Source organism: Melanerpes formicivorus, unplaced genomic scaffold, assembly GCF_026170545.1.
Source record: "Melanerpes formicivorus ecotype bairdi unplaced genomic scaffold, bMelFor1.0.p_v2 SCAF_101, whole genome shotgun sequence".
Lineage (NCBI taxonomy): Eukaryota > Metazoa > Chordata > Aves > Piciformes > Picidae > Melanerpes > Melanerpes formicivorus.
The window spans coordinates 464,399-484,042 of NW_027142453.1; the positions used below are offsets into that span (position 1 = coordinate 464,399).

The 19,644-nt window shown below is 48.1% G+C and overlaps 1 protein-coding gene across 2 annotated transcripts in view; it reads right to left on the reverse strand.

Annotated features, from left to right (window-relative positions):
* Positions 1 to 19,644, reverse strand: part of ELF1 (E74 like ETS transcription factor 1) — a 158,364-nt gene that overhangs the window by 54,147 nt on the left and 84,573 nt on the right. For both annotated transcript variants that reach the window (XM_068166491.1, XM_068166492.1), the window contains one exon: positions 12,937 to 13,237. In XM_068166491.1, the coding sequence (XP_068022592.1) occupies positions 12,937 to 13,008 (72 nt within the window). In that variant the 5' untranslated portion in view covers positions 13,009 to 13,237. The remainder of the gene's footprint in view (positions 1 to 12,936; positions 13,238 to 19,644) is intronic.

Genomic DNA, 19,644 nt, shown 5'->3' on the forward strand with positions numbered 1-19,644 from the left:
CTGTTTTGCAGGACATAAGCTGACAGTACAGAGGAGTGTTGCAGAACAGTAAATGCTAGCAGCTTACTGCAGCAGCTTACTGCAGGCACCTGAATCTTCTGCTCTTCCCATCAAGCTAGGGGTGGAGGAGCTCTGCAGCTGTCAGGACTGGACAAAGCTCTCACAGGCACCAAGTTTCTCATCAGACACTAGTTGAAGATTGCTCATTTAGGAGACCCTTGCTACAAATGCAACAAATGTATCAGAGAGCGCAGTAGATGCTGTAATAGTTTCCCTTTGTAATTTTTATGGCTTTAGTCATTCAACAAGTCCAAGTGCTGGGCGCTGCGCTTTGGCCACAACGACCCCATGCAGTGCTACAGGCTGGGGTCAGAGTGGCTGGAGAGCTCCCAAACAGAGAGGGACCTGGGGGTGCTGACTGACAGCCGCCTAAACATGAGCCAGCAGTGTGCCCAGGTGGCCAAGAAGGCCAATGGCATCCTGGCCTGCATTAGGAATAGTGTGGCCAGCAGGAGCAGGGAAGTCATTGTGCCCCTGGACTCTGCTTTGGTTAGGCCACACCTTGAGTCCTGCGTCCAGTTCTGGGCCCCTCAGTTTAAGAAAGACATCGAAACACTTGAACGTGTCCAGAGAAGGGCAACAAGGCTGGGGAGAGGCCTTGAGCACAGCCCTGTGAGGAGAGGCTGAGGGAGCTGGGATTGTTTAGCCTGGAGAAGAGAAGGCTCAGGGGTGACCTCATTGCTGTCTACGACTACCTGAAAGGTGGTTGTAGCCAGGAAGGGGTTGGTCTCTTCTCCCAGGCAAGCATCACCAGAACAAGAGGACACAGTCTCAAGCTGTGCCTGGGGAGGTTTACAGTTCTTCACTGAGAGAGTGATTCATCATTGGAATGGGCTGCCCAGAGAGGTGGTGGAGTCATCACCCCTGGAGGTGTTCAGGAGGGGATTGGACGTGGCACTTGGTGCCATGGTTTAGTCATGAGGTCTGTGGTGACAGGCTGGACTCGATGATCTTTGAGGTCTATTCAAACCTTGGTGATACTGTGATACTTTCCTTCCTATGCCTGCTTCCAGACATCATCCTTCTGTCTCAACAGTTATTTTGCATCAGATACTGAGAAGTTGGCTGGGAAAACAGAACTCAAGCTGACCAGTAATAATAGCAAGATGCAAGCTCCCTGGAAAGGTAACAGGAAGAGGTGTTCAGAAAACATCACTTACAACACACATAGTATTTTCCACAGCAAGTCTTTTGAAATGTCATTTGCAGGAAGAAAGTTGTAGCCTGTGAGAGCAGAGCAGGCTCAAAGAGAGTGGAGCTCTAAGGTTCCCTCAGTGTCATAAAACATAAACAACATTCTGGATGTGGCAGGTTTAAGACCACAAAAACAAGCCAAAACATTGCTAAGCTTCTGAGAAAAACAGTGTATGGTCTCTGAGAGAAACAGTGTATGCAGATGTGGTCTCTGAGAGAAACAGAGTATGCAGATGTGGTCTCACCCTCTGGAAAGAGCACAGATATGCACAGACAAAAGCTGCCTTTTTTTTTTCTGCCTTTCCTTTTTTTTTTTTTGTCCTTTGACCACACAAGATAAAAACCCCAACCATGTGACTCTGAGCTTGCTTAGAGATTGCTCACATCTCACATCCTCTACGCACGCTGCCACCGCAGGAAAATGTCACCAGGCCGACTGGCTCAACACAGGCAACAGCTCGTGTCCCCCCTAGGAAAGAGTGGAATGTATGTAGTGCGAGTAGGAAGAGCAATTAGAAGTTTTAAAAGGCAGTAGAGAGCACTTTAAATTTCTGTGTGCTTTGTAAAATGTCTCAGGAACAACTCTGGTGAAGGAAAAAGATAAGAATTAGGAAAGCAACCGAGTGTTTCTATGGGCTTCTATCACAGTATCACAGCATCACCAAGGTTGGAAGAGACCTCGAGGACCATTGAGTCCAACCTGTCACCACAGACCTCATGACTAGACCATGGCACCAAGTGCCACATCCAATCTCATCTTGCACACCTCCAGGGATGGTGACTCCACCACCTCCCTGGGCAGCACATTCCAATGACCAACGACTCTCTCGGTGAAGAACTTTCTCCTCACCTCCAGCCTCAACTTCCCCTGGCACAGCTTAAGACTGTGTCCCCTTGTTCTGGTGCTGGTTGCCTGGGAGAAGAGACCAACCCCTACCTGGCTACAGCCACCTTTCAGGTAGTTGTAGAGGGCTATGAGGTCACCCCTGAGCCTCCTCTTCTCCAGGCTAAACAACCCCAGCTCCCTCAGCCTCTCCTCACAGGGCTGTGCTCAAGGCCTCTCCCCAGCCTTGTTGCCCTTCTCTGGACACCTTCAAGTGTCTCAATGTCCTTCTTAAACTGAGGGGCCCAGAACTGGACACAGGACTCAAGGTGTGGCCTAACCAAAGCAGAGTCCAGGGGCACAATGACTTTCCTGCTCCTGCTGGCCACACTATTCCTAATGCAGGCCAGGATGCCATTGGCCTTCTTGGCCACCTGGGCACACTGCTGGCTCATGTTTAGGTGGCTGTCAATCAGCACCCCCAGGTCCCTCTCTGTTTGGCAGCTCTCCAGCCACTCTGACCCCAGCCTGTAGCTCTGCATGGGGTTGCTGTGGCCAAAGTGCAGCACTCGGCACTTGGACTCGTTGAATGCCATCCCATTGGACTCTGCCCATCTGTCCAGTCACTCAAGGTCCCTCTGCAGAGCCTTTCTGCCCTCTAACTGACTAACATCTGCTCCTAACTTGGTGTTATCTGCGAATTTTCTGATGACTGACTCAATCCCCTCATCCAGATCATCAGTGAAGATGTTAAAGAGCACAGGGCCCAGCACTGATCCCTGGGGCATGCCACTAGTGCCTGGCTGACAGCTGGATGTGGCACCATTCACCACCACTCTCTGGGTTCAGCCCTCCAGCCAGTTCCTAACCCAGCACAGAGTGCTGCTGTCCAAGCCATGCACAGTCTGTTAGACAAAACAACTCTATAAAACCAAAGGGCAAAAAAACCCTTCATCAGAACACCTAACCTAACCTACTCTAACATACTTAAGCTTCAAGAGAGAGTAACATGGTAGGAGATCAATACAAATTAAGAAATGATCAGCTGAAGCCCTCTTGTGCAATCAAGTTGCCAGATGATGGGCACATTATGGAGTCAAGCAATGGGACATCTTCTACCTTACACCTCTGTGGCCACCTCTATCCAAGGTTTCATCTTGCCAGGGCTGAGAAACCAGGAATCACTGGTGGCCAAGAGGCCCTCACTGTTACTCAGAAATAATCATGTTTACCTTGTGCATCTTGTCTATTTACTGATCCTAACATCCCTGAGAGTATTTGCTACCAAGCAACAATAAACCAATAGATGTGGTTAAATAAAAGCCAAGTCAATAGAAAAGATACAGCCCTGAAAACAGTTAAGGAAAACAATACACAGGATGCAGTAAAGAAAGAAAACAAAACCAAAACAAAACCAGGTTTTATTTTCAACAATATGTTCCATAAGCTAGAAAGAAAATGGTCTGTTACCACTTCATCAATTGGAGTAGAGTAGAGTAGAGTAGAGTAGAGTAGAGTAGAGTAGAGTAGAGTAGAGTAGAATAGAATAGAATAGAAGGAGAGGAGAGGTTCGGAGAGGTTCGGAGAGGAGAGGTTCGGAGAGGAGAGGTTCGGAGAGGAGAGGTTCGGAGAGGAGAGGTTCGGAGAGGAGAGGAGAGGAGAGGAGAGGAGAGGAGAGGAGAGGAGAGGAGAGGAGAGGAGAGGAGAGGAGAGGAGAGGAGAGGAGAGGAGAGGTTCGGAGAGGAGAGGTTCGGAGAGGAGAGGAGAGGAGAGGTTCGGAGAGGAGAGGAGAGGAGAGGTTCGGAGAGGAGAGGAGAGGTTCGGAGAGGAGAGGAGAGGTTCGGAGAGGTTCGGAGAGGAGAGGAGAGGAGAGGAGAGGAGAGGAGAGGAGAGGAGAGGAGAGGAGAGGAGAGGAGAGGAGAGGAGAGGAGAGGAGAGGAGAGGAGAGGAGAGGAGAGAATTAACCAGGTTGGAAGAGACCTTTGAGATCATCAAGTCCAACCTATCATCCAACACTATCTAATCAACTAAACCATGGCACCAAGTGCCCCATCCAGTCTCTTCTGCAGTTGGAAATGTGGCTGCTGTGCTACAATAGGATGAATCATGCTCCTCATCTCCACTGACTATAAAACTTTGGAGACACTGGGGTATCTATTTCTGCTGTATGTATCTGTCTCCTACAGGCAAATGGCCAGCTGCCTCCCAACCATGTCTTTGAAGCAAGGCATTGCATCCCTCCCTGCTTCTGTTGCTGCACCACTCCAATAGCTGCAGCATCTTCAGCAACAGAGTTGCCAGTGCTTAGGATAAACTTCACATTATCTTCTCCAGAGAAAGGCAATGAGGCTGGGGAGGGGTTTGGAGCACAAGCCCTATGAGGAGAGGCTGAGGGAGCTGGGATTGCTTAGCCTGGAGAAGAGGAGGCTCAGGGGAGACCTCATTGCCCTCTACAACTACCTGAAAGGCATTTGTAGCCAGGAAGGGGTTGGTCTCTTCTCTCAGGCAACCAGCACCAGAACACGGGGACACAGTCTCAAGCTGCGCCAGGGGAAGTTGAGGCTGGAGGTGAGGAGAAAGTTCTTCACCGAGAGAGTCGTTGGTCATTGGAATGTGCTGCCCAGGGAGGTGGTGGAGTCACCATCCCTGGAGGTGTGCAAGATGAGATTGGATGTGGCACTTGGTGCCATGGTCTAGTCATGAGGTCTGTGGTGACAGGTTGGACTTGATGATCTTTGAGGTCTCTCCCACCCTTGGTGATACTGTGATACTGTGAATAGTGTTGCTGTCATGCATTTCAGCAGCAGTTTGCTTGATCTGTATGATCAGATGTGATCTGCTCTGAAAGGCTGAACTGTGTTTTGATGATACCTAGAAACCAGCTATCATACACACACTCTGACAGTCACTATGCCTCTAGAGGAAGAAAAACATCCATGGCAGGGGATTACCTCACCTTGGCACTGGACCATGTAAGGAGCTAGCTGACATGCTGTGCTTCCAAAGGACAACAGATGAACATTTACACATGGTAAAACACTTTAAATGTGGTTTCCTTTAAATTAGTAGCAGCTTGGAACCCAGTCAAAGTAAATATAAGTTCCTGTGACCCTTTATTTTGACACCATTGTTACACCTGCTCCCAACTCATACCTTGTGGAGGTACAACGTATGGTTGTGAGAAAGCCAAGATGGAACAACTGCAACAGGCATTCAGAGGGGAAACCACTCACACAGCTGCACACAAATCTAATTTGAACTGCAGTTTTGCAGAGACCATCATCAGGTTTTGTACAGTACTCTCAATTGGCTAAGGTTTCACCAACAAGCATATGGAATGGAATGGAATGGAATGGAATGGAATGGAATGGAATGGAATGGAATGGAATGGAATGGAATGGAATGGAATGGAATGGAATAGAATAGAATAGAATAGAATAGAATAGAATAGAATAGAATAGAATAGAATAGAATAGAATAGAATAGAATAGAATAGAATAGAATAGAATAGGAGCAGAATGGAAGGGAATAGGACCAGACCAGACCGGAAGAGACCTTCGAGATCATCATGTCCAACCTATCATCCAACACCACCTAGTCAACTAAACCATGGCACCAAGCACCCCATCAAGTCTCCTCCTGAACACCTCCAATGATGGTGACTCCACCACCTCCCCAGGCAGCCCATTCCAATGGCCAATCACTCTCTCTGTGTAAAACTTCCTCCTAACCTCCAGCCTAAACCTCCCCTGGGGTAGCCTGAGACTGTGTCCTCTTGTTCTGGTGCTGGTTGCCTGGGAGAAGAGACCAACCTCTGCCTGTCTACAACCTCCCTTTAATCCCATTTAACCTCCATATAATCCCATTTGAAAGGCTACTAATGTATGCTGATGTAGTGGCTGTTAAGAGGTAAAGCATCACTTCAGTACTTCTGTAATGTTCTTGAGTTCATCGAACATGCCCAAACCCCAACTGAGCATAAAGCTAAAGCTTCCTGTAGCTCTGCTCTTTGAAGGCACAGGAAGAACTCTGTCCACATTAACAGCTGCAGAAGAGCCCATGTTTAGAATAGAATAGAATAGAATAGAATAGAATAGAATAGAATAGAATAGAATAGAATAGAATAGAATAGAATAGGAATAGAATAGACCAGGTTGGAAGAGACCTTATCATAGCATCATAGTATCAGTCAGGGTTGGAAGGGACCACAAGGATCATCTAGTTCCAACCCCCCTGCCATGGGCAGGGACACCCCACACTAGATCAGGCTGGTCAGAGCCTCATCCAGCCTGCAGAAGAGCCCATGTTTACTACAGGTCCCTTTGATGCTAGTGTGTAATGAGAACTAACACACAGGAAAAGCATTCTATTAAGGGCTAGAAGGTAGTGATTAAGAGAAATTAAATTCCCCCTCAGCAAAATCACAAAACAGTTTTCTTCTAATCCAAGGGTGGATCTGCACTCACTAATGAAAAGGAGGTCTGTGAAGTGTAACAGACCTTTTGAAAAATCATACATTAAAACATCAGCAGTGATTTTCAAGAAAGCAATGCACAAATCATAGGATTGTCAGGGTTGGAAGGGACCTCAAGGATCATCTAGTTCCAAACCCCCTGCCCTGGGCAGGGACACCTCACACTACATCAGGTTGCTCAGAGCCACATGAGCCTGGCCTTAAAATCCTCCAAGGATGGGGCTTCTATCACCTCCCTGGGCAACCTGTGCCAGAGTCTCACCACCCTCATGGGGAAGAACTTCTTCCTAACATCCAGTCTGAATCTACAAATGTCTAGTTTTGTTCCATTCCCCCTAGTCCTATCACTACCCAACATCCTGAAAAGTCCCTCACCACCTTTTTGTAGGCCTTCTTAAGATACTGGAAGGCCACAATGAGGTCTCCTCAGACCTTCTCTTCTCCAGACTGAATATGCCCAACTCTCTCAAGTCTGTCTCCATAGGAGAGGTGCTCCAGCCCTCTGGTCATCCTTGTGGCCCATCTTTGAAGATGTTCCACTCAAGGTGTGGCCTAACCAGTGCAGAGTACAGGGGCACAATGACCTCCCTGCTCCTGCTGGCCACACTATTCCAAATGCAGGCCAGATGCCAAAGGCATTCTTTCAGATGCCAAAGGTAATAACCTTCCTTCCTGCTCTCAGATTATTCTTGGGTGTTCGACATGTTTCTCCTCCTCTCTGTGATTGTGCACACCAGCTGTCAACAAATGACAGAAGATCAAACCACCATCCTGACTGTAGAAATGTAAAATAAGGAAGGGGGTTTCTTTTGCATTCTGGCCTGTACCAGGAACAGTGTGGCCAGCAGGAGCAGGGAAGTCATTCTGCCCCTGGACTCAGCACTGGTTAGGCCACACTTTGAATACTGTGTCCAGTTCTGGGCCCCTCAGTTTAGGAAAGATGTTGAGTTGCTGGAATGTGTCCAGAGAAGGGCAACAAAGCTGGGGAGGGGTTTGGAGCACAAGTCTTATAAGGAGAGAAAAGATTAAGAAAAGATTGGATGTGGCACTTGGTGGTGTTAGGTCACAGGCTGGACTCAATGATCTCAGAGGTCTTTTCCAGCCTCTGTGATTCTGTGATTCTGAGAGGCTGAGGAAGCTGAGGTTGCTTAGCCTGGAGAAGAGGAGGCTCAGGGGAGACCTTGCTGTCTACAACTACCTGAAGGGAGGCTGTAGGCAGGTGGGGGTTGGTCTCTTCTCCCAGGCAACCAGCACCAGAACAAGAGGACACAGTCTCAAGCTGCACCAGGAGAGGTTTAGGCTGGATGTTAGGAAGAAGTTCTTCCCAGAAAGAGTGATTGGCCAGGAAGGTGGTGGAATCACCATCACTGAAGGTGTTTAAGAGGAGACTGGATGAGGCATTTAGTGCCATGGTTTAGTTGATTAGATGGTGCTGGGTGATAGGTTGGACTCAATGATCTCGAAGGTCTTTCCAACCTGGTTAATTCTATTCCTTTCTATAACTTCCTAGTATGGAACCTGTCTCTGTGACAACTTTTATTCAGTTTTTTAAATCAAGAGTGTCCTGGGGTCAAATACCACATTAACTGTAAGTTAATGAATCATTATGATGATTAATCATCATTAACTGTAAGTTAATGCACTGTAAGTGAATCCCTTCACTAACTGTAAGTTAATGAAGGCATAAATTAAAAGACATTGAGACAAAAAGATGCAAACATAAAGAAAAACAGTTGCAGGCAGTGGCACTGACTCAGCCAAAGCCTTTTAGAGCTCCTGACCAGTTTTAAGTGTGCAGTCTCCCTCAAGAAAAACAGAAGAGAAATAGGGGGAAGGGAAGCAACAAAAAGAGCAAACTATCTATGTAACCAGGACCACTGACAAATAGCAGAGGCCAGTCAGGTTATCAGTCCCTTAGTGCAAGCCACTTGTTGCCTTCTCAAAAATTACAAGGCTCTCTGCATCTCATTTCTTCCTTGCCATGCATGCACAATGCACGAAACAAAGCCTCCAAGGGGAAAAAATAATCTTGTTTTCTGAACTACAAAGAATAAAGCTGATAAGGCAGAGCACTTCCCATCCACACAGGGCCATGTGATGGAGTCCCTCCCACAGGTGTCTGCCACTGGCTGATTGCTCACATTTGCAAGCAGACTGCTCATGATTTACAGTTGTTTAGCAAAGACATTTGAAAACAACGAGAAAGCAGCCATGAATTATGACTTCCCTGAAAATACTGAGCATAGCTGCTGCCATCTAGACCCTGAACCTCTCCCAGCAGCTGTTCCATGTCTTGACAGCTCTTGGCACAACAGAGCTACAGGCAAAGCCCTGACAAAGAGAAAAACCCCAAAGTTCTTGCAGTGCCAGATTCTGGGGGCACCGTAAATATAATTTTCCAAAAATCAGTTAGATGACATCCATGTACAAATATATTGCCTTTTGTACAGCAGGGAAGCTCAACATTTGTTGAGCTTTTGACTAATACTGAGCGGCCAGGCAGAGAGGGACCTGGGGGTACTGGTCGATGGTAGGCTGAACATGAGCCTGCAGTGTGCCCAGGCAGCCAGGAGGGCCAATGGCATCCTGGCCTGCATCAGGAAGAGTGTGGCCAGCAGGAGCAGGGAGGTCATTCTGCCCCTGCACACTGCACTGGTTAGGCCACACCTTGAGTCCTGTGTCCAGTTCTGGGCCCCTCAGTTTAGGAAGGAGGTTGACTTGCTGGAAAGTGTCCAGAGAAGGGCAAAAAAGCTGGGGAGGGGTTTGGAACACAAGCCCTATGAGGAGAGACTGCAGGAGCTGGGGTTGCTTAGCCTGGAGAGGAGGAGATTCAGGGGTGACCTTACTGCTCTCTACAACTACCTTAAGGGAGGTTGTAGACAGGTGGAGGTTGGTCTCTTCTCCCAGGCAACCAGTACCAGAACAAGAGGACACAGTCTCAGGCTGTGCCAGGTTTAGACTGGATGTTAGGAAGAAGTTCTATAGAGAGAGAGTGATTGGCCGTGGGAATGGGCTGCTTGGGGAGGTGGTGGAGTCACCATCATTGGAGGTGTTCAGGAGGAGACTTGATAGGGTGCTTGGTGCCATGGTTTAGTTGATTAGGTGGTGTTGGATGATAGGTTGAACGCAATGATCTTGAAGGTCTCTTCCAACCTGGTCTATCCTATCCTATCCTATCCTATCCTATCCTATCCTATCCTATCCTATCCTATCCTATCCTATCCTATCCTATCCTATCCTATCCTATCCTATTCACTTTGAGAGCTAACATTCTTGCCAAGTACCCAAATTGTGCTTTTCTATCCCTAAATACAACTAATCTGTCCAGATTTGAAAAACATCAGGAGCAGCAACAGGTCCTATATTGCAAGAAGCAGAAGAACCAGGTATAAGCCATAAGTAATCTTTTGGGGTTGATGTCTGAGCTCGACTTCACTCCAGCTTGCTGGACCGCTCCCTGTGCAGAACTCCTTTTATGCAACTGAGTATTTAAGATTCACTGTTACCTGCCTCTTTGGTACCTGAGCTAAGTTAACCCAGTGACTCAAGGTGAGCTTGCATCCAACTGTTTGCAGCAACAGATGTTCTGCTGTGCATTCTCTTTCTTTTGCATCTTGAATTTCATCACCTTTAGGGTATGCCACAGGGCACCTTCTTTCCTCAGGTGATCCTCCCCCTCTACTCAGCCCTGGTGAGACCCCACCTGGAGTACTGTGTCCAGTTCTGGAGCCCCTATTCCAAGAGGGATGTGGAGGGGCTGGAAGGTGTCCAGAGAAGGGCCACAAGGATGATCAGAGGGCTGGAGCACCTCTCCTATAAGGACAGACTGAAGGAGTTGGGGCTGTTCAGTGTGGAGAAGAGAAGGCTCCCAGGTGACCTTATTGTGGCCTTCCAGTATCTGAAATGGGGCCTACAGGAAGGCTGGGGAGGGACTTCTCAGGCTCTCAGGTAGTGCTAGGACTAGGGGGAATGGAATGAAGCTGGAGGTGGGGAGATTCAGGCTGGAGGTGAGGAGGAGGTTTTTCACCATGAGAGTGGTGAAGCCCTGGAATGGGTTGTCCAGGGAGGTGGTTGAGGCCCCATCCCTGGAGGTGTTTAAGAGCAGGCTGGATGAGGCTCTGTCCAGCCTGATCTAGTGTGGGGTGTCCCTGCCCATGGCAGGGGGGTTGGAACTAGATGATCCTTGTGGTCCCTTCCAACCCTGAATGATACTATGATACTATATCAGCAGCAAGACTTATTTGGACTATGAGACAAATGCCAAAGTTGAGTTTGCTCTGGAGCTGGAGAAAGTTCTATTTAGGGAGATTTTAGAGCCCTGTTGAGTGCTTTGCAGTACTTTTAAAGTTTTTCAGGTGAGCCTCTGAAGAACTTGAAAGAGGCAGAACACATAGTCAAACTGAACAAAACCATACATGCTCACACTATGCCTTCCAGAAACTGCAGTGAAATACTTCTCCCCATCTCAATTCTCCCCTCTCCTATTGGCTTGTCAAGTAAAGGCAGCACTGAACAACAAACAGAGGTAATAAATAAGGCTCTTTTTCAACTGTGTTTGTGCAATTCCCATATCTAAATCCCCAGGCTACCACAAAAATACAGGGAAGGAAGTTGCATTACTAGTTCCACCCAAAACTGAGTTAGCACTTTAGACAGACAACACTCACTTTGTTGAAATGACTGCATGACTGACAGCAGAAACAGGCCAGTGACCCAGTCAGATGGCAGGCCATAGAGAAACCCCAGAGAAAATATTACAAAGCCAAAAGGATCTCTCAAAGTATCACAAAAAGAGCAACAGCTTGTCATGGCACTTCTCAGACGTCTAACAACTGTCTCTACACAACACCCAGACATCTAATTTCTTGTAAATACCTACAAAACTCTATTATGAATCCACACCTATAGAGGAGCTGCCTGATTTTTACAACAGGAATCCTTCACTTGATGCCTCAGGACTCACAGGATGTGGTTTAGATAACCAACAACTTAACTGAGAGCCTCCTCAGATAGAAACAAGATGCATTTTCCCTGCAGTGTGAAAGAAATCAATTGCCATTTCTTTGATGCTTATTTCTGAATGGCTGGCATGCAGCACAACAACACAGAAACCAATCTGCAGAAAGCAGTGAGCAGGTGCTCCTTCCAGTTATCTGCAGGGTGATCACTACCTGTATTCACAACTTTATCCCAGCACACTAGGAAAGATGGAATGGAATGGAATGGAATGGAATGGAATGGAATGGAATAGAATAGAATAGAATAGAATAGAATAGAATAGAATAGAATAGAATAGAATAGAATAGAATAGAATAGAATAGAATAGAATAGAATAGAATAGAATAGAATAGGACTGAACCAGACCACACCAGAAGAGACCTTCGAGATCACTGCAACCTATCCAACCTATCATCCAGCACTACCTAATCAACTAAACCATGCAACCAGTATCACAGTATCACCAAGGTTGGAAGAGACCTCAAAGGTCATTGTGTCTAACCTATTACCACAGACCTCATGACTAGACCATGGCACCAAGTGCCACATCCAATCCCCTCTTGAACACCTCCAGGGATGGTGACTCCACCACCTCCCTGGGCAGCACATTCCAATGGGGAACAACTCTCTCAGAAAAGAACTTTCTCCTCAGCTCGAGCCTGAGCTTCTCCTGGCACAGCTTGAGACTGTGTCCTCTTGTTCTGGTGCTGGTTGCCTGGGAGAAGAGACCAACCCCTTCTTGGCTACAACCACCCTTCAGGTAGTTGTAAAAAGCAACGAGGTCTCCCCTGAGCCTCCTCCTCTCCAGGCTACACAACCCCAGCTCCCTCATCCTCTCCTCATAGGGCTTGTTCTCCAAACTCCTCCCCACATTTGTTGCCCTTCTCTGGACACATTCCAGCTACTCAACATCTTTCCTCAACTGAGGGACCCAGAACTGGACACAGGACTCAAGGTGTGGCCTAACCAAAGCAGAGTCCAGGGGCACAATGACTTCCCTGCTCCTGCTGGCTACACTGTTGCTAATGCAGGCCAGGATGCCATTGGTTAAAACTAGTGTTAAACACCAAAATGTAGGGAAATCATCATCACAGATGAATGGATTCTACTGGCATAAATGAGCGACACAGGCAAAGCATTTTCTGAGGAGGATGTCTCTGCAGCATGGCAGAGAGAGCAGTTAGAGTATTTCAACCAATTTCTACTCTGCCCCTGCAAACTACAGGAAGCAACTGGAAGCTTTTGAAACACCACAAAGTTCTGCTGCAACAATAGTGACCTCAATGCTTTTTCTTTTGGTGTTTGACACCACTTTTTTCCCCCTACTGCACTCTTAACATTCCCAGCGCTAACTTGCGGGCAGATGGCTTCTTACGCTGGCCCATACCTGCTGCTCATCCTCCATGACGTTGCTGGCAAACTCAAACACAAGTTCATTCTGTTGCACAACTGCTGCCATAGTAACTCATTCCCAGGTCTCAGCTCCGCATATGAGGGAAAATCTCTCAGATGTGAACGAGCAGAGCGTCACCGGGGTCCAGCCGGGCAGGAAGGCAGGGCCACAAAGCGAATCGAGTGTCAGCGCCTCTGCGGCTCAGATCATCGGCGCTCCCGAGTTCTTCTCTTCCCAAAGAGGAACGGGGAAATCCTTCCCTGAGCTGCTGTCCTCACCTTGCTGACCTTTGTTGCTGTGGAGGGAATAAAACAAAGAAGTTCTACTTAAGAAACGAATGCTTTAGTCGTGTGAAATGGCAGCAGCCACAATAAAGCTTTCTCTGAGCAAGAGAATGGAATGGAATGGAATGGAATGGAATGGAATGGAATGGAATGGAATGGAATGGAATGGAATAGAATAGAATAGAATAGAATAGAATAGAATAGAATAGAATAGAATAGAATAGAATAGAATAGAATAGAATAGAATAGAATAGAATAGAAGAATAGAATATAATAGCATAGAATAGCATAGAATAGCATAGAATAGAATTATAGAATAGAATAGAATAGAAGAACAGAGTATAATAGAATAGCATAGAATAGCATAGAATAGCATAGCATAGCATAGCATAGCATAGCATAGAATAGCATAGAATAGAATAGAATAGAATAGAATAGAATAGAATAGAATAGAATAGACCAGGTTGGAAGAGACCTTCAATAACTAACTTTGAGGAAGCCAAACACCTTTGTGCCTTCTGAGTTACTACTTTTGCCAATTAATAGTAGTAGTATCAGTCAGGGTTGGAAAGAACCACAAGGATCATCCAGTTCCAACCCCCCTGCCATGGGCAGGGACACCCCACACTAGAGCAGGCTGGCCACAGCCTCAGCCAGCCTGGGCTTAAACACCTCCAGGGACGAGGCCTCAACCACCTCCCTGGACAACCCATTCCAGGGCTTCACCACTCTCATGGGGAAGAACTTCTTCCTCACCTCCAGCCTGAATCTCCCCACCTCCAGCTTCATTCCATTCCCCCTAGTCCTATCACTACCTGATACCCTGAGAAGTCCCTCCCCAGCCTTCCTGTAGGCCCCATTCAGATACTGGAAGGCCACAATGAGGTCACCTGGGAGCCTTCTCTTCTCCAGACTGAACAGCCCCAGCTCCTTCAGTCTGTCCTCATATGAGAGGTGCTCCAGCCCTCTGATCACAACACACACACATTTTCATGCCCTGAATAATAGAGCTGCATCAGCGAACGGGAGTATCGGTCAAGTGTTTCACATTGAAGCCTAAGACTAAGAAGTAGTTACAACAGAAGATAGCAAAAGTTAACCAAAAGAAAGTCCACCTTTTCACTGGACACATATGCACAGCTTTCACACTCATTAGCAAACCTCATCTTCAAGGTATAATCAGAGTCAAAATACAAACCCCAGGCTGACCTGCTCAGCCGTAGGATACCTCAAGCATATCACCTTTCCTCTTCGCACACAGTCTCAAGCTAGCAACATGGTTACTTCGCAAGAAAAATACCCTGGAGGTCTTGACTCCCACAGTGTCAAACAGGTGAAACCAGCAAATAAATTCCTGGTGCAATCCAGAGAGTCTCTCCCCCGCCCCTGCTGAGCTCCTCCCCGAAGCTGCTCTCCAGCTTCTTGTTAAAAGCGCACTGTAAACGTATCCTTATCTCTCACCACGGGCGCGCAAGCAGCCGGAAGGAAACGGCACCGACCGCGTCACGGCAAATGAGAGCAGGCAAAAAAACTGCAGAGCACAATAGCAAAGAAGAAAATAATAATAATAATCACCATTAAAAAAAAAATACCTCCCAAACTACAGAATGTAAAGAGCTTCACTGGGGGGATGCATGTCTGCTGATCCCACGACTTCCATTTACTCACCAGTGACACGGGTAAGTACGGTGAACAGAAGCTTTCAGCTAGGTGTGCTGTAGCAGGTCTGAGGGAAAATGTGAGCACAAAATAGTATCATAGTATCAGTCAGGGTTGGAAGGGACCACAAGGATCATCCAGTTCCAACCCCCCTGACATGGGGAGGGACACCCCACACTAGATCAGGCTGACCAGAGCCTCAGCCAGCCTCGTCTTAAACACCTCCAGGGATGGGGCCTCAACCACCTCCATGGACAACCCATTCCAGGGCTTCACCACTCTCATGCGGAAGAACTTCCTCCTCACCTCCAGCCTGAATCTCCCCACCTCCAGCTTCATTCCATTCCCCCTAGTACTATCACTACCTGAGATCCTGAGAAGTCCTTCCCCAGCCTTCCTGTAGGCCCCCTTCAGATACTGGAAGGCCACAATGAGGTCACCTCAGAGCCTTCTCTTTTCCAGACTGAACAGCCCCAACTCCTTCAGTCTGTCCTCACAGGAGAGGTGCTCCAGCCATCTGATCATCCTCGTGGCCCTTCTCTGGACACCTTCCAGCACCTTTGTACCTTTGCAGTACCTCTGTACAACTAAGGTGTCCAACACAGGAAAAAAAAAACCCACAACAAAATCAGGTGTCTAAAGTCAGGAAGAGAAATGTGTAGTCCCCAATGTCTTGTTCAACATCTTTGTGGGTGCCATGGACAGTGGCATTGAGTGCACCCTCAGCAAGTTTGCTGATGACACCAAGCTGTGTGGTGCAGCAGACATGCTGGAAAGAAGGGAGGCCATCCAGAGGGACCTTGACAGGCTGGAGAGGTGGGCACAAGCCAACTTCATCAGGTTCAACAAGACCAAGGGCAGGGTCCTGAATTTGGGTCGAGGCAATCCCAGGCACAAATCCAGGCTGGGCAGGGACTGGCTGGAAAGCAGCCCTGAGGAGAGAGACTTGGGGGTGCTGGTGGACAAGAAGCTCAACAGGAGCTCTCAATGTGCACTTGCAGCCTGCAAAGCCAATCAGATCCTGGGCTGCATCAGGAGAAGTGTGGCCAGCAGGTCAAGGGAGGGGATTCTCCCCCTCTGCTCAGCTCTGCTGAGACCCCACCTGGAGTACTGCCTCCAGTTCTGGAGCCCCTATTACAAGAGGGATGTGGAGGTGCTGGAAGGTGTCCAGAGAAGGGCCACAAGAATGATCAGAGGGCTGGAGCACCTCTCCTATGAGGACAGACTGAAGGAGTTGGGGCTGTTCAGTCTGGAGAAGAGAAGGCTCCAAGGTGACCTAATTGTGGCCTTCCAGTATCTGAAGGGGGCCTACAGGAAGGCTGGGGAGGGACTTCTCAGGATCTCAGACAGTGCTAGGACTAGGGGGAATGGAATGAAGCTGGAGGTGGGGAGATTCAGGCCGGAGGTGAGGAGGAAGTTCTTCCCCATGAGAGTGGTGAAGCCCTGGAATGGGTTGTCCAGGGAGGTGGTTGAGGCCCCGTCCCTGGAGGTGTTTAAGCCCAGGCTGGATGAGGCTCTGTCCAGCCTGATCTAGTGTGGGGTGTCCCTGCCCATGGCAGGGGGGTTGGAACTAGCTGATCCTTGTGGTCCCTTCCAACCCTGACTGATACTATGATACTATGATAATGTCTTGATCAGAATTCTTCCCACTGCCTAAGAGCTGCCATGTCAGAACAACAAGGGGTAGGGGTCTAGCATTGTACCCCTCTAGACTGAGAGCCCACAGGAAAGCCTCGAGGCAAACTCAGTGCCATTGGAAAGGATTAACTTCTGCCTTCACACAGGAGGTGCACATTTGCCTTGTTTTTGCAGCAGGCTAAGCTTTTAAAAAATGAAGGGCATCTTCCTCTCCCCAGTGCCAAGCAATTTAATTAGGGAGGATCATGTCACAGGCTCACACTCCCTCACTCTAGGAAATGTAGCAGCTGTTTTTCCCATATAGATTGTGGTATTCCCAAATTCCTCAGTGGTGACAGCAGAGCAGTCAAGCATTCAAGTCACTAGATCCTTCTAAGAAATCAGGAAACTCAAGATTATGCAAACAGGAGAACCTCCCCAACTTCCAAACAGTGCTTTAATTAGCTATTAAAGGGCTCATAAGAGTAGCCACAGCCCTAACTATTTGTATTAATGAGAGCTACATGTAGGAACAGTGAAGGATGTGCTTTGGGAACCATGACTGCATGACTTGAATAGCTAACAAGGCTTTCTCCATACTCCACAGTACCACAGTATTGCCAAGGTTGGAAGAGACCTTGAGGATCATCGAATCCAACCTGTCACCACAGACCTCATGACTAGACCATGGCACCAAGTGCCACCTCCAATCTCCTCTTGAACACCTCCAGGGATGGTGACTCCACCACCTCCCTGGGCAGCACATTCCAATGGGGAACAACTCTCTCTGTGATGAACTTTCTCCTCACCTCCATCCTAAATTTCCCCTGGCACAGCTTGAGACTGTGTCCTCTTGTTCTGGTGCTGGTTGCCTGGGAGAAGAGACCAACCCCTTCCTGGCTACAACCACCTTTCAGGTAGTTGTAAAGGGCAGTGAGGTCACCCCTGAGCCTCCTCTTCTCCAGGCTAAACAATCCCAGCTCCCTCAGCCTCTCCTCACAGGGCTTGTGCTCAAGGCCTCTCCCCAGCCTTGTTGCCCTTCTCTGGACACGTTCAAGTGTCTCAATGTCCTTCTTAACCAGTGCTGAGTACAGTGGCAGAATGACTTCCCTGCTCCTGCTGGCCATGCTATTCTTGATGCAGGCCAGGGCACTCTGCTGGCTCATATTCAGGTGGCTGTCAATCAGTACCCTCAGGTCCCTTTCTGCCTGGCTGCTCTCCAGCCACTCTGACCCCAGCCTGTAGCTGCATGGGGTTGTTGTGGCCAAAGTGCAGCACCTGGCACTTGGACTCGTTAAATGACATCATGTTGGACTCTGCCCATCTGTCCAGCCTGTCAAGGTCCCTCTGCAGTGCCTTTCTACCCTCTAACAGATCAACATCTGCTCCCAATTTGGTGTCATCTGCAAATTTGCTGATGACTGACTCAATCCCCTCATCCAGATCATCAATGAAGATATTAAACAGGATGGGGCCCAGCACTGATCCCCGGGGGACACCACTGGTGACTGGCCTCCAGCTGCATGTGGCACCATTCACCACCACTCCCTGGTCGCAGCCCTCCAGCCTGTTCCTAACCCACAGACACATCTAAAGATATATCTAACCTTACAGAAGTTAGGCACTTCAGTGTTACTTACAGGCAATTTTTAAGTACTTCTTTACCAGTATGCAGCAAAAGCACATGATCTATTGGGCAACAACAGCATGGCAAAATTATGCAGAAGCACTTTCCCTTACCTCCTATCACTTTCTCTGGCAGACAGAACACAAGAGCAGCTTTTCACAAAAGCCAGCATAAAACTCAACCCTCTCTATTTCCCTCCACATTGATTTTCTTCATACTGTGCTTTCATTATTCCAAGTACCACAGGATCCTGCTGTCTATAGGCAAACACAAGCATGACTATTGTTTTTGCTACATCACGTCACTTATCTCCCTGCCTGATTTTACATACATCTGGGAGTAGCAAATCAGTTATGTGCAAACAGCGTGAAATGCATAAGCTGCATGCACATGCACAATAAGCTTGGCTACATACAAACAGTCCTAGCAGAAAGGGAGTTCTGGGCCCCTCAGTTGAAGAAGGACACTTGAGACAGTTGAACGTGTCCAGAGAAGGGCAACTAGGCTGGTGAGAGGCCTCGAGCACAAGCCCTATGATGAGAGGTTGAGGGAGCTGGGGTTGCATAGCCTGGAGAAGCTTATTTCTTGCTTAGCCTCCTCTGCTCCAGGCTAAACAACCCCAGCTCCCTCAGCCTCTCCTCACAGTGCTGTGCTCAAGGCCTCTCCCCAGTCTCGTTGCCCTTCTCTGGACACATTCAAGAGTCTGAGGGGCTCAGAACTGGAGACAGGACTGAAGGTGTGGCCTAACCAATGCAGAGTCCAGGGGCACAATGACTTCCCTGCTCCTGCTGGCCACACTATTCCTAATGCAGGCCAGGAAGTTAATGCATGTTACTTGGCACAAAACCTTTCTGAAGGCTTAGTATTTCAACTCCTCACATAACTTAAAGGAGATAGGAAAACAACATAGTAAGGGGGGTACCACCAACAAAGGAAAGAAAGAATTTAAGGACCTGCCTGAAATCACAGTATCACAGTATCACAATATCACCAAGGTTGGAAGAGACCTCAAAGATCATCGAGTCCAACCTGTCACCACAGACTTCATGACTAGACCATGGCTCCAAGTGCCACGTCCAATCTCCTCTTGAACACCTCCAGGGATGGTGACTCCACCACCTCCCTGGGCAGCACATTCCAATGACGAATGACTCTCTTGGTGAAGAACTTTGGCATCCACATTGCCTTGACAAATGATGCAAAAAAAATAGCCATTGTAATAGAAGTCAACAGAATGACCTTTGCTGAGCTTTCATGAAGAACAAAGAGATCTTGTTTCATGTCCAGAGAAGGGCAACAAAGTTGGTGAGGGGCTTGGAACACAAGCCCTATGAGGAGAGACTGAGGGAGCTGGGGTTGCTTAGCCTGGAGAAGAGGAGGCTCAGGGGTGACCTTATTGCTCTCTACAACTACCTTAAGGGAGGTTGTAGACAGGCAGAGGTTGGTCTCTTCTCCCAGGCAGCCAGCACCAGAACAAGAGGACACAGTCTCAGGCTGCACCAGGGGAAGTTTAGG